This window comes from Castor canadensis, chromosome 7 (assembly GCF_047511655.1).
Source record: "Castor canadensis chromosome 7, mCasCan1.hap1v2, whole genome shotgun sequence".
In the NCBI taxonomy this organism is placed as follows: Eukaryota; Metazoa; Chordata; class Mammalia; order Rodentia; family Castoridae; genus Castor; species Castor canadensis.
In genome coordinates, this window is record NC_133392.1 from 408,334 (window position 1) to 422,996 (window position 14,663).

The window sequence follows — 14,663 nt, forward strand, 5'->3', positions numbered from 1 at the left end:
TAGGAAGAGAAGTTTAGCCTGGTTAAAAGGAATCCACAAAAAATCCACAGCAAGCACCGTTTTATTTATTTATTTATGTTCTGGGGGGGCTGGGGCTTTAACTCATGGCCTCACACTTGCTAGTCAGCCACTCAAACACTAGAGCCACTCCTCCAGCATTACTTTTGCTTTTGTTGAGACAAGGTATCACTATGGAGCCCTGGAATTCCCATCCTGCTGTCTCAGCCTCCTGAGTGCTGGGATTACAGGCATATACCACCACATCCAGCCAGCATCATATTTAATGGTGGGAGACTGACAGATCTCTCCTTAGATGGGGAACAAGACAAGGATGCCCACCCTCACTACTTCATCTACACATGCTGGAGGATCAGTGATGAGTGAGTGAATCTTGAGGACATTCTGCCAAGTAAAATAACTCTGACACAAGAAGACAAATACTACATGATCTCTCTTACAGGAGGAATCTAAAAATATTGACATCAGAAGCAGAGTAGAAGGATGGCTGCCAGGCTGTGGAGTGGGCAGTGGGGGTGTTGTCACAGGGCACACAGACTGCAAGTGACAAAGGTGAGCACGTTCTGGGGATCAAGGTGCAATATTGTGGGTACATGCTAATTAACCTGATTATGATGATCATTGCACACCAAACTGAAACATTTTATGCCCGAATATACACAATCATTGTCAACTAGTTATTTATTTATGTGTTTAATAATTTTTATGTGTTTATTTGTTTACTTGTTTTGCAGTGCTGGGGATTGAACCTAGGTCCTTGCACATATGAGGCAAACACTCTACCACTTTCAAATAGTTGTTTTAAAATAAAGAAAAGAGCCCAGGCATGGTGGTACATATCTGTAATCCCAGCACTCAAGAGGCAGGAGGATCTTGAGTTCAAACCAGTCTGGGCTACATATGGAGAAAAAGGAAAAAGAAGAAAATGTACACATTTGTGTACAGAATATATAAAGAACCCCTTATAACTCAATAGCGAGGAATCAGACAACCCAATTAAAAAGTATTTAGAAAATCGGACTGGACATTTCACTGGAGATCTACACACGGCTAATGGACCTGTGGAAAGGTCAGTATCAATCATTAGGGTAATACAGATGCAAACCACGAGGGGGCGCCTCTGCACACCTGCTCCATGGTGCTATGGGCTGGATGTGTCTCTCCTAAAGACCTCTGTTGAAGTTTTAACCCCTCAGAATGTGACTGTATTTGGAAATAGGGTCTTTAAAGAGGCCATTAAGTAAGTTAAAATGAGATCATTAGGGCAGGCCCTAATTCAGTATGAATGGTGTTCTCATAAGAAGAGGACACAAGGACACTGACACCCAGAGGGAAGCCCATGTAAAGACACAGTGTGTCCAGAATAGTGAGAAAATAAAGTTCTTTGTTTAAACCATGCCATCTGTGGTGATTTGTTATGACAGCCTGAGCAGTTAATACAAATGTCTATAATAACAATAATAAAAAAAAGAGTAACAAATGTTGGTGAGATTATGGAGAAACTGGAGCCCCCTATCCTGCTGGTGGGAATGTAAAATGGTGCAGCCACTTTAGAAAAAACATTTTAGTGTCTTCTGAAAAAGCTAAGGGTAAACTTATGGTCCAAATAATCAGATCTGCTCAAGGGAAATGAAAACCCATGCCTACCAAAGACTTGGAAAGAAATGTTCAACCACATTTAAGCAACAGACACAACTGAGAACAATCCAGGTGCCCATCAGTGGATAAACAGAGGTACATGCCTGCAGTGAGACTCCAACCAGCAGCAAGACTGATTCAGGTGAACATGCTGCTGTCACTGTCCACCACCAGCCAAGAACCCAGGACTGGGAAGGTCATGTCTGCCACAGGCACTCCATGCCAGGCTGGCACCTGCTCAATGAAACACCTGTTGACACTTCTGTATCCTAGGCATAGTGCAGACATTGGTCACCACAGTGACCAGGAAAGATGAGATTGGCCCGAGGGAACATTACAGCCCAGGGATTCAGACCTGACACAGGCAGGAGGCACCCTCTGGGTGGGGAGCCAATCCCAGCTGTGCCTGACCCCATTGATCCCAAGGGGTGGGAAGACAGGAAGCTAGGGGCAATCTGAGCCCTCAGGGTCTGCCTGAGAACCCAGGGATTCCAGGAGCAGGAGCAGCCAGTGTTCAGCCAGTCTGGTGTCTGCTCCCTGCAGTGAGGTGGCAGTGAATCTTTGTGTGAGATGTGTGGTTAGTGTGTCTGAGGTGTATCAGAAGCGTGAGCTATGTGTGAGTGTGGTGTGTCATGTGTCTCTGAGGTGTGTGTGGCATTGAGTTGTGTGTCAGGTGCGTGCCTGTTGCGGGGGTCGGGGGAGAGCAGCAACAAGGTCTGACGTGGGAAGGGGTGCGGGGCTGCAGGCGCCACAGTGGTCCCTCCTCCAGCCTGCATCTCCATGGCAACAGCAGCCTCGGTCTCGAGGCTCCAGCCCCTCACCCGCCCCGCCCGGCTGCAAAGCTGCGAAGCGTCTGGAACTGCATCCTCCGCATCCACAGCAGCATCGCTGTCCTCCCGCGACCGCGTCCTGCAGCAGCTGCCGTTGGAGCCGCCTGTGAGCCATTTCCACGTTTTTCCTTGTGGAGTCGAGGCGAGGGGGCCCGAATGTGTGCGGGGGTGTGCAAAGATGTGAGAGATGCGAAGATGTGTGGGGGTGCGTGTGTGCAAGTGCACAGTGTGGTGTGTAGGGTGCGTGTGCAGGGTGTGAGTGTATGCGGGAGCTGATCCGATGGCTGCCAAGGTAGCCAGGCACAGCTGCCTCCCTGCTAACTGGAGGTGGGGGTGGGGGTGGTCCTCAGGCCTCTCGGGACAGTTTGGGGCAGCTCTGCTGACTGGGTGGAGGGTGGTCCCCGGGACTCCTGGGTTGTGCCTGTTGTGGAGGGGGGAAGGGGGCAGTCGCAGCCTGGACATTCAGGAAAAACCAAGGGTGTCCAGCCTGCTCATACCCAACGTGCTGCCAGGACCTCCTGTCTTGGGCCTAACTGGGCAGCACCCTGTCCATGGTGGCTACAGCCCCCTTCCTGTGAGCTGACTCCACCTCTGCAGGTCTGAAAGAGCCAGTGGGAGCTGTGCGCCCCCAAGGTGGGCAGGGGCACCAGTTCGAGCTCCTGTTGGGCTCCTTCTGGGGGAAGAAAGAGGGAAAGAGGGAGGGAGTAGGGAAGTAGAAGGGGGCTGCAAAAGGGACGTTAGACCTGAGCACAGAGAATCCTCTGCCTGCACGGAGTGGGGGACGTGACAGGGGCAGCTGTGTGACAAGCCGGAGGTGACCAGCAGGTAGGGAGGTCTCTTTTCTCCAGAACCACCTGCCACAGCTCTGGATGAGGGGCCACAGGTAGCTGGAATGTGGGAAGCTGAGAGCAACTGCATTCCCGCACCCCCTTTGCCTGGGTCCCTGCAGCTCTGCAGCGCTTGAAGCTGGAGAAGGCGAACCACGACATTCAGGGCAGGGTGCGGGCTGCGGCAGGGCTGGGCGGGAGCGGGGGCTGGAAGGGCCCTCAGCAGTCCGCAGTCACGCGCGCGCCTCCACCAGCCCGCGCCCGCGCGCACCTCTCTGCGTGACGCAGCATCCCAGGGATGGAGGGGGTGGGGTGCGGATGAAAGCGAGTCTGTGACGTAACTTCTAGCTGAGCTTCCGAGGGCTTTCAACCAAGGGTCGGACTCCCCTTACCCCGCAATCCATCCATGAGTCTGTGTACCCTCTCCCCAAATCTTGGAGATATGTTGTCTTACCCCGGGAGCGCACGGCCGGGTGGAGGGCAGACAACCTCAGGAGACACGATTACAGCGCAGGGTGGAGGGAGGGGCCCGTGGGAGGAGTAGGGACCCCCCCCAATTCTACAGAGCTGCGTGAATGACCCCAGCCCGCCTTCCTAGAGGGTTCCTATGACTCAGTGAGGGAAAGGAACGTTCTAGGCTGTGAAGGGGGCTGTAACCCCGCACAGAGCCCCCTCCCCAACACTCTGCCTGGAGCCCGGGGGCTTGAAACTGGACGCGGAGGGTCCCATGGACTCCCAAGGCTCTTTTCCTTCACTAAGAAGCATCTTCGGTGGCCTACCTCCGTTGCCAAGGGAACCCGCGATGACGTAAAGTGGCTCTCACGTCGCGTCAGGGGAGCTGGAGTGCACGTCTGTCTCCCCAGGACCGGGGGCGGGGCTCCTGGGGGCGGGGGGGCTCCTGCCCGCCGCGCGCAACTAGTGCGCCCCACTGAGAAGAGGCAGGGGTCACTCGGACCTGGCTCAGCAAAGACCCCAAGCGCCTCTCCTCGGTGGCAGCGCCCACTGCGCCATCTCCTCCTCTCTGTCCCTCCTCCCTCCTCGGCCCTTTCGCTTGTCCGCGAGCGCACGACCTTTATACTTACTCTGAATGGCCTCCAGTCCTGCTCGCACCGACGTGGTCCACAGCCCTGTGCTCAACCGGCTGTGTGGTCTGCCCCAAGGGTGATGCACCTGCAACTTCATCTCGTTGGTCCCCGCCTGCTTGGGGCCAGTGCCAAGGAGCCATCGTCCTCCCCGGGCCAGGACCCACATCTCGAAGAACCTCCCAACTGTGGGTGGGCACTGTTTGACCTCTTCCCAAAGGGCCAGTCCAGGCATGGGGTCACCTCGGCAATGCATTAAAAGAAGGGACCCGGAGGGCCTGGCTGAGATCTTGAGGGGTGGGAAAGTTATTTCCTTCCTTTCTCAGAGTGGCATCCCAGCCGCCCCTTCTTCAATCCTTACCCAACCCTCGCTCTCCTCTCCTCCTTCCTTTCATAAACTCTTACCCTATGCAGCTGTGAGCTGAGGGGCTCTTTGGAACACCTTCTCCTCTAGTTCTTTCTGGGCTTAGCACACCTGCGGGGCCTTGGTCACTGAAGGGTGAAAAACAGCGGTCACCTGCAAGTCTGGAGGGTGCCTGGCCTTCCTAGAGCTATTGTCACAAATGACCACAACTGGGTGATGAAAAGCAACAGAAATTTATTCTTTTACAGCTCTGCAGGCAAGAAATTCACAATCGAGGTGTTAGTTGAACCTCCAAAGCCTCAAGGGGGTGTCCTTCCCTGCTCCTCCTGCTTCTAGCAGCCCTGGGCATTCGTGACTCCAGTCTCTGCTTCTGTATGCACAAGGCATTCCTCTTGTGCCCAAACCTCCGGCTTTTTTTAAGGATGCTGACATTGGATTAGAGCCCACCCTAATCCCATATGACCTCATTTTTAACTCTGTTATACCTATAAAGATCCTATTTTGAATAAGATCTCTTTCACAGGAAATTTTTCAATTCACAATAACCCTTGTCACTTGTGCATTGCAAATAGCTCCCAGTTTTGGTTTCTGCTTCCAGATAAGCAAAAGTTCGGAATTTCAATGTAGTCATTTTATTAATATTTCCTTTTATGAGTAATGCTTCTTTATCTTGTTAAAGAAATTTTTTTATTTCCTGGGACCAGAAAAATACTCTCCTGCATTATCTCTGAGGTGCTTTGTGATCTTTGCACCTGGAGCAGACTCCTCTGTGTGTGTAGAATGAGGTAGGGATCACCTCCTGAGTGGACTCTGGTTAATTGAGAGGTGACCTTGCACCTGTGAGCAGCAGAACCTCTGCTGTACACAGGTCCTAGTATGTAGGGTGTGTCACGTGGATTTCTCTCTGCCATACATCAGCACCACTAACTAGGCTTCCACTGCTGTCTACAAGACAGGCACCTGGCAGATGGACCTCCCTCATTCTTTGTCACCATATCTGTGTTTTCCTGTCCCTCTACCCTCCACATAAAATTTCAGTGTTTATCAAGTTCATAAAAAAAAACTGTAGGGATTTTGGTTGGAATATACTGATTCTCCTGAGCAGTTGATATTTTCAATAATATTTAAATAGAAAATTATAGATCTTTCAAAAATTAATTTTTAGCCTGGTGCTGGTGGCTTATGCCACCTGGCTACTTGGGAGGCTGAAATTGGGAGGACTGAGGTTCAAGACCAGTCCGGGCAAAAAATGTTAAACCAAATTTCATATCTGGAATACACCCAGCCTCTTGTGATGCATTATGTTTTTACATCTTGCTGGAGTAGGCCTGCCCGACTTTAATCTGGGCTCTGCTGTCTGCAGGTAGGACTGACCTGCGACTTCCTCTCTGGTCATCCTTGCTGGGCTGTGGGGTAGAGGGTGTGCTGTCCTCAGAGCTGGCAAGGGTCTCTTGCTCTTTCTCTGAAGTTTTGTACATTTGAATTGTTTCCTCCTTCACTGACTTGTAGATTGTCGTGATGTTGTCTGGGCTTGGAGTTTGTGAGACGGTTTTAATAACAGATTTGATTTCTTATCAGACACAGGGCCTCTTCTTCTCTGGATTACTGTGTTTTCCTACTTTTTTCCATTTGCTTGGAGGTCACTGGCCACATTCCTGTTCTCCCCAAGGTCAGTCTAGAGGTGAAAACTTGTGCCCTTAACCTATACAGAGTTAGTGGACCTGCACCCTCCTCCAGGCCACATGGGGGTCTCCATGTTGATGAAGACTCCTGTTGGAGAATTTCAGAACTCCAGGAGGCCTGTACCACTAAGATTGAGCTTTGCACCAGAATTGTCTGGGTAGCCTTGGATACCCTCTTTCCATAGCTTTCTCACTTCCGGCTTCACCATCACGGCAGCCAAAAGAAACACAGGACACCCAGTTACATTTGAATTTCAGCTTGACAATGAATGACATTTTAGTATGGACATATCCCATATTGCATATTGCATGGGATGTACTTATACTAAAAAGTATTAATTGGATAACATAAATTCAAGTTTATCGGGGCCTCCTGTTTTTATTTGCTGAGTTGGGCTGCCCAACTCTCCTGACTGCTCTGTGGCTCTTGTCCTTTTAAAGCACAGCTACCCTTAGAATGTCCTCCAGAGCAGGCAGGCAGGTGGAAGATTCCTCAGTTCTGTGTCTGGGCAGTCCCTGGCCAGGGGCACCATGCTGCACTGCTGAGAGGCCTAGCGGGTAAAGAAGGGACTAGAAGCCTTTGGCTGGACCACACACAGCCCACCCTGACTCTGGTCTGAGGAACATTGGTACCAGCCCACGTTCCTCACTCCAGGGTCTGCTGGAATGGCTGTCCAAAGAGTAGCCTATGGGCAGTGACCCTGTCTCTGTCTCTGGACCAGGACTAGGACCACTGTCCACCATGGTGAAGCTGGGCTGCAGCTTCTCGGGGAAGCCAGGCAAAGACCCTGGGGACCAGGATGGCGCCGCCATGGACAGTGTCCCTCTGATCAGCCCCCTGGATGTCAGCCAGCTCCAACCACCATTTGCTGATCAGGTGAGCAGCTTGGGAACAAAGGGGTGTGGGTAAAATTTATGTAGATGTGGCCTTCTCCAAGGTACAGAAGGAAAGGTCTAGACTGGGCAGAAACCCCAGCTGACCACAGGCTCCTGTGATAAAGGCTCTCACATCCAGAACTGACCTTCTCCCTATCGAAGCAGGGTAAACTGGTTACAGGATGCCTGAGAATCTGAGTACCCAGTCCATGATGCCATGTAGCAGGGACCAGCAAGCCATAGTTCCTATCCTTTCTCTGCTGGGCATTGCTCTGAATTGTAGCCTGAGATGGGAGTTATTGGGCAGGTGACCAATGACCAGCAGGCCTTCAGTAGAAACTGATGAGAAGCAAAAAGCCCAGCTCAAGGCTAGTTCAGGCTGATTCCCCAGGAGCTCTGAGCATGAAGGACACCAAGAGTTGTACCAGCAATTAGTGGAGGCCTCCCAGGCACTGCAGACACTGTCCAGGCACTCCCAGGCACTGTCCAGCAATATGGGTGGGCTCCAGCTGTATCCACTACTGCAGTGGACACTATAAGCAGGCCCAGCCCTTGCCCCTTGAGAGAACAGAACTTAAGAGCCCCAAGACTCTGGGAGCCAGCAGAGAAGTCAGGACAGGCTTCCTGGAGGAGGGAGCCACTTGGTGGAGCCATTGAAGGAGAATCTCGTGGCAGGAGAGCCAACACCCTCAGAGTAGAAGACAGCTGGCAGAGTGAGGGGCTCTGGCAATGACCTGGCCAGGACCCAGAATTTCATGGCCACTAACAGACTCACAGTATCCACCTTCCCTTTGCTTCAACTTGGAGCTGCTGGAGCTCTGCTGACCACCAGGTGGTCCTGGAAGATGGCCAGTGTCCACACTGCTGCCCACATAGTGGACCACAGTTCCCAGTCCTCTCGGTTGAGGCCTCTCCTGAGTCCTTGCCAGATGCCCAGAAAGGTCATGGCTAACTGTTTCCTCAGGTGGTCATCAAGACACAGACGGAATACCAGCTGTCTTCCCCGGGCCAGCCGAAGAAGTTCTCAGACCTGGAGGGCCAGAGGCTGGCCTGCGGCCACCCAGAGGAAGGGCGCAGGGTAACCGCACCACCTCTTTTTGGGGAGTCAGGCAGGGGGAGCAGGTGGAAGGACAGCACAGGTGCCTAGGTTTTGGTCTGGCTGGGTACCTCTTGGGTCTCCTTGAGAGGAGAGCTGGGTGAGGGGCCATCCCATTCAGAGGCCACAGTCCAGCGCTGGCTGACCCTGAGCTGCTCCAAGAGTGCTGCACGCCTGAGCCCCTGCTGTGGGTTCTTCTGGGAAGCCCAGTTTCCCTGGTGGGCCATTGTCTTTAGTGACCTGTGGGATTTCTGTGTAACATGGATGTTAACTTTTCTGCAGTGCATCTGGGAATTATCCTCTCATCATCTTTCAGCATCTTAGCTTTTCTAACAGTGGTTTAATAGTCATTTTTAATGGACTACTTTAAAGTCTTTCATTTTAGGGGGCAGAAGTACCATCTGCCCCCTTTGCATTAACTCCACCGGTTCTTCAGTGGAAACGCTCCCTAGAGGCTCTCGGGCTTCACTGCCCTTTCTACGAGTCTATTCAGCATGGTCCTAGCACACCCTCCCCACTGGGAGCCCTGGAGATGCTCCCAGGACCCAGGACCCCATTCCGTTCTAGCTGCCAGCCTCTGTGGGTGCTATGTGGAGAGAGAAGGTGCAAGACAAATTTCTACAGCACCAGCTGGGTCAAAGGCCCCATGTAATTTACCTGATTACAGGTGTTTCCAAATTTCAGTGGAGGAGCCCCCAGGAAGGTCAAGGCCCAGGAGTGGTTCCTAAACCTTTGGCCATAGGGCTGGCTTCTATGAGGGAATCAGACATGGGCAGTGGTCCCGTGCCCAGCTCCAGCTTTGAGGAACCTTCCACAGGAGGCTTGCCTGAACTTAACTCGATGCCCCACACTAACCAGAGTCCATCTCCTTTCTCTCTGCTAGCTGCCCACAGCGAGGATGATTGCCTTTGCCATGGCACTCCTCGGATGTGTGCTGATCATGTACAAGGCTATCTGGTACGACCAGTTCACCTGCCCGGATGGCTTCCTGCTTCGGGTAAGGCCCAGTGGGCTATGGGCCTGTGCAGAAGGGCAGTAGAGACCCCCCTAGTCCTCTCATGGCCTCTAGGCAGTGGGCAGAGCAGGTGGAGGGCTTTCTGTGGGAGCATCAGGGAAGCAGTGCCTCCCTCTCCATCAGTGGGTGTCCTCCTGGGTGACAAGGGTGTCTCTTACTACCCAAACACTCTGATATCTTGTCTCGGAAGTTTCTGAGAAAAAGTGGCTTATTAAGAAGTGTTATTGTAATTAACAAAGCTTGGGGAAGGAGGTGCAGGCAGTACTAAAGTGTCCCCAGTTTTTCTAGCTTCCTGGGTGGTGCCTCTCCTGCAGGAGGCAGATTTCTCTATCCGGTCACTTATCTTTACCTTAGTGACTTGTGAAAAGTTTTTGATGTAGTATGGATATTAACATTTTCTGCATATTTAGCAAATATTTTTTCCATCTTTTTCTATCTCAATAGTTCACGTATTTTTTCTAGAACCCTTCATTTTTCAGAAGTAATGTCTCTTGTTCCTTAGTCCCATTCTCTCTGTGATGGAAGTGCCCCACAGGAGCCCCAAGTCCTGGCTGCCCTTCCCACGGGTCCACCCAGCGTGGTTTGGGGCACATTTCTCACTGGGAGCCTCTGCCCTTCACCCAGGACAGAGCCTCGGGCTTTGAGCCTGGCTTGAACTGCATCCCCAACTCCTCCTTCCACCCTCACCCCCAAGCCGGCCTCTGACCGGTCCCTCCCGCAGCACAAGATTTGCACACCTCTGACCCTGGAGATGTACTACACAGAGATGGACCCCGAGCGGCACCGCAGCATCCTGGCGGCCATCGGGGCCTACCCGCTGAGCCGCAAGCACGGCACGGATGTGCCCCTGCCCTGGGGGGACAACTATCGCGCCCCCAAGGAAGGACACAAGAGCCCCACCTCGACGGCGGCGGCGGCAGCGGGGGCCGCGGGCACCGAGCCCCCCGGGAAGCCCTCGGCCAAGGGAGAGAAGGAGGAGGAGGCGCGGAAGGTGGCGGGCAGCGCGCCGTCCCCGGCGCCCCCGCAGTGACCGCCGCGCCCTGCCAGACCCGCTTGGGTAGGTGTGTCCCCCGCTGGATGGGGGGGTCTGGCCAGCGCCACATGGCGGCCTCCTTTTCTGTGCCTGCCCTTTGCATCCTGGGACCCCCAGCCAGAACCTGACCCAAGGACGCGCCCTTCCACACAGGCCATCCCAGCATTTGAGCCCTGTGGGGGTGCAGGGAGCCCGGGAAGAAAACTGGGGTCCCCGCCGCCTAGCTCTTCTTCCTGCCCAGTGGGGGTGGCTAGGTTCCTGCACGATGCCCTGTCCAGCGGCCCGCTGAGCCCCGGCCCCCTATGTCTTTGCAGCGTCCCCTGCCAGCTCCTGTGACCAGCGCGTCCTCGCGCCATGCTTCCCCACTCCCGGTGTTTGTGCCCCTGCCCCCAGGCACCCCGCTGAAGCCCCCACTCCCGGTGGGCCTCTGGCTCTGTCGCTTTTCTGTAAGTAAAGATTCACATCTAACTGAGTCTTCCTTTCTCCTGCGTGTCCTCGACTGCTGCCCCCATGTAAGAGAGCACCCGGCATCATGTACCCCGAGGGATCCTGCTTGCAGGCCTAAGCAAGGGAACAGGGGTGCTCATTGATGACAAGGCTCCCTGCTCCCTACAAGCCCGGCCTATTTGGTAACAGGGACTTTGTTCTGGTCTAGTTGCCCCCACCCCCACCTCCACCCCCAGGGCCACCCAGGGGAGCCTAGGATGGTCCCTGACCACAGCCCCAGTCCTGGGCTCTGCTGCATCAGCTTGGTGCTGGACCTGGTCCCTGAGCCACCCCATCCGGCAGCAGTGTCCTGTTCTCCTGGTTCTGGGTGTTCCTGCATTGGGTTCCTGCCCCAGACAGGTCTCCCTCAGGCATGGATGACTTAATGAAGGTGAATGCTGCCCTTGAGGGGGCTGAGCCTTTCAGGACTGTAATGTGGCTCCTGTGATCTGGGAGGACCTCATGCCCAATGTTCCCCAGCACTGACATCTCCTTTTAGGAACTAGACAGGGAGCGAGCATTCTGAACGACCCAGAGGAGAGGTCCATGGGAGTGTCCAGGAGCCCTTGCTCTGCTGGACCTCAGTTTTGTTCTCTGCCAGGGTGGACTAGGTCCATCCCCTCTCCCTCCACTCCCCCTATTCCAGCACCTATTCCCTGTTTCCATCTGGGGTCCAAACACCGAACCTAGTGGGAGGTGAGCTCAGACCTGGGAACCATGGGGGCCATAACAGAGCCTGTGTTGCTCAAGCAGTTCCAAGGGGCGGGAGGAGCAGGGGAGGCATACAGCATGAGGGTACTCAGTATCAATGGTTGTGGGCCCCACACCAGGTCTGAGTCACTGGGGGAGCCCAATAACTTGGCTGAGAGCAGGGGGTCACCTCTATATCCGGGCACTGTGTGTACGTGTTGCTTCCGGGCGCTCAGTGGATGTGAAGCTGGGGAAAAGACGCACACCCTGTATGGCTCTGTGCACGCAGGCACACACATGTGAAGTCTCCCTGGGTTCATAGTGACACTTCTAATCCAATGTAGACCCTCCATTTCTTTCCAGTCTCTCTTGCTATACTTATAATTCCTTTCTCCGAGAAAACAGTTCCTATTGACCTTCATGTGTTAATCTGTTCCATCTTAGAATACATTGAAATAACCCAAGCCAGGACTACAACAAACCTCCACACTAGAGTCCTGGATTTGGTTAGCATTCTCCTAGTTTCTAATCTTAGGGTATGTAGGCATGCTCAAAGGTCACTTGGGTTACTTCTTTTTCCACATCAGTGTGGTTATGTCATTCACTTGAAATACAATTAGAGGTTTATTACCAATTATACTACATTTTAGGGCCCCTTCCCATTTTGTGGATTTTATTATTATCGTTACCATCATTGTTTTGTGGTGCTGGGGATAGAACCCAGGGTCTCACACTGAGCCACACCCCCACCCCATATTCTAATACTTTTGGGTATGTGAAACCTTGACACGTACATGTTAACATGCTCCACAAAGGTGAGACACCTCCTTTTGCCCACCCCATCACACCCTAATGAAAATTGATCTTATTAGTTTCTGGTGTAGCTTTCCTTTGTCTCTCTTCTTATTTCTGTATTTTCACTGAGGTTTTTTTCCACACCAACAAATGCTAACTCTCCAACACTAATTGGAGTCCTGCACTTCATATCTGTCCCGACACTGACTGTCTGAGTCAGTGCGTACCTACAGGTTCTGGGCTTGTCCTGCTGGATGCCCTTTCCCACGCAGGGCAGAAGCCTGGCTCCCGGGCCACCTGCTCTTGGCCAGCTCTTGGCTACAGATTCAGGCACTCCTAGATCCTTTGTCAGGCTTGATAGTGCCCTAGCAGAGTGGTGGAGCTAGGGAGAGTACTTTACTTGTGTCAAAAGACAAAATCACAGCAAATTTAGTAAGGATCTTAATTGGCTTTATTGTGATTCCAGAATCTGGCAATCCTTGATCCCCCAAATCAGGCATGTTCAGAAGCTGGGCAGACATGTTGGCTTTATAGACAGAGAAGGGCTTAGGGAAGCTCAGCTGCCATTGCAAAGTTCCTTCCCTGGTAGGGTGGGGACAAGACAACAGAAAGATAGCCTACTTGTTACTTGAAAGTCAGGACTCTGACATCAGAACTGCTTGTAGCTCAACTAAAAACCTGGGAGCCAGAAGCTGTGGAAGGAAACAGGTTTGTGTATTCAAAGCTGGTCCTGCAGAAGACAGAGGAGATTCCCCAAGGAGACTCTGCCTGAAATTACTATCCAGGAATTTTAGGGCACAAAGAACTTTTACGGGAGAAAAAAATGGGAATCCAGAGAGACAGTGGGCAGGGAGTCCATGCTCTGGGCAGAGGGGTCTTCCCACCTCCAGTGGGAATCTCACTGTGGATTTTACTCTTCTGAGCTGGTTATTTGGGATGTGAGAAAGAGCTTCTATTCAGCAGAAAGGATTAGGGAAGGCTCCAAATAAAACTTGTTACACGGAAGGAACTGGCATCCTGCCCACTGAAACCACTGTTTGGGAACTTGTCTGTAATCTCCTGGTTTCTAGGCAGGTCATAACAGACTCCATTCAGATTGGTTGGTGTTTTGGGCCTAGCGCAGGAGTTGAGTCTGAAGCAATAGCCCCTGGTCACTTGCAAGAGGCACACAGGGTGAGGGCATCACAGGGTGAGGTGGGGATGGACAACACTTGCATGTCCCTTGGACACACTCCCTCCTGGCCTTGCAACGAGAGGGGGGCTGGGCTTCCACCCTCTTCTCACTTTTCTGCTCTTCCTGGTGACCAGTGCCCGTGAAACCATGAGGGGCTCAACCTGAGTCACCTCATTGGCACAAGCTCAGGCTTGAGTTCGTGGTCCAAGTGGGCTGTTAGGAATAACCAAGACCCCCTCCCCCGACACCAAGGGCATTCTGGGGGCTTTAGGGCCCCTGTGCAGGACAGGACAAAGCCAAATGTTTTTCTTGTGCCACACTGAAGAATACATGCTGGACATCACTCCAAATCCAAATCCAGGCAGAGATATTGCATTGGATTCATGGCTGGGTAGCACTCTGTTAGTGGACAGACCATGGTTTGGCCAGCTGCCCTTCTGTCTAGGGACCTTTGTGTTGTTTCCTGTGTTTGCCATAAGCCCACCGCTGCCAGGAGTGACTGGCAATTGTATATTTTGTATTATTGTGGATTCATCTTCAGGTAGATTTCTAGAAGTGGTATTGCTGGGTTAAAAATGTATTTTATGATTTCCAACCCTAACACCAACAGCTAGAGCCAGGCTTGCTGGCTTTGTGCTCTCCCATGATGCCTAGGCAAGCAGGTGGCCAGCTGACCAAGGCTCTCAGAGAGGGCAGGTGGGAAGGACCATGGCCTGCCAGCATCCCCTGCAACTGCCCGCCCCTTCACCAAAGCCAGGCTCTGTGACTGAGGCACCAGGACCCCACGGGGGCCTCTGGCTAGACACAACCCAGTTTTTACTGAAACCTCTGGAAAAAACTCTCATATGCCAGGCACCTTGTTGCCCTGGAGTCCTGGCTGCTTCCTCGAGGTGGGAGGTTTTAGGAGGAATGTGGCCTGAGAGTGACAACAATATCGTGCCCCACCCCCCCCCCGGCCTCCCCAGCCCCCCTTTAAAGTTTCATTTGTTTCCGTGGCCACAGGCAGTGGATGTTCAACTGCTACGGGGCACTTGTATGAGGATTTTAGGATTACAGA

The 14,663-nt window shown here is 52.8% G+C and overlaps 1 protein-coding gene and 1 long non-coding RNA gene across 6 annotated transcripts; both read left to right on the forward strand.

The window, feature by feature from the left end:
* Positions 1-97: 97 nt before the first annotated feature.
* On the forward strand, positions 98-1,450 carry LOC141424725 (uncharacterized). Its single transcript, XR_012449574.1, has 3 exons — positions 98-380; positions 461-570; positions 753-1,450. It is a non-coding gene; the product is annotated as an uncharacterized lncRNA (long non-coding RNA).
* Positions 1,451-2,452: 1,002 nt separating this feature from the next.
* Positions 2,453-10,933, forward strand: Caly (calcyon neuron specific vesicular protein). 5 transcript variants are annotated; one of them, XM_074078009.1, is made up of 7 exons: positions 2,453-2,592; positions 6,338-6,428; positions 7,164-7,318; positions 8,282-8,395; positions 9,297-9,410; positions 10,150-10,485; positions 10,776-10,933. In XM_074078009.1, exons 3-6 carry the CDS (start codon positions 7,184-7,186, stop codon positions 10,456-10,458), a joined length of 672 nt encoding a protein of 223 aa, XP_073934110.1. In that variant the 5' UTR covers positions 2,453-2,592; positions 6,338-6,428; positions 7,164-7,183; the 3' UTR covers positions 10,459-10,485; positions 10,776-10,933. The 5 variants fall into 5 exon arrangements, with proteins under 5 accessions (XP_073934110.1, XP_073934111.1, XP_073934109.1 ...); XM_074078008.1 differs by having other exon boundaries at positions 2,462-2,592; positions 10,123-10,485; XM_074078010.1 differs by lacking the exon at positions 6,338-6,428 and having other exon boundaries at positions 10,123-10,485.
* The last annotated feature ends 3,730 nt before the right edge of the window (positions 10,934-14,663 follow it).

Bases quoted from the DNA above. Each gene is read 5' to 3' on its own strand.
- Caly (XM_074078010.1), top strand. From the start codon at position 7,184: ATGGTGAAGCTGGGCTGCAGCTTCTCGGGGAAGCCAGGCAAAGACCCT. The intron at 8,396-9,296 runs GTAACCGCACCA...TCTCTCTGCTAG, and splicing joins ACCCAGAGGAAGGGCGCAGG to CTGCCCACAGCGAGGATGAT. The intron at 9,411-10,122 runs GTAAGGCCCAGT...CTCACCCCCAAG, and splicing joins CGGATGGCTTCCTGCTTCGG to CCGGCCTCTGACCGGTCCCT.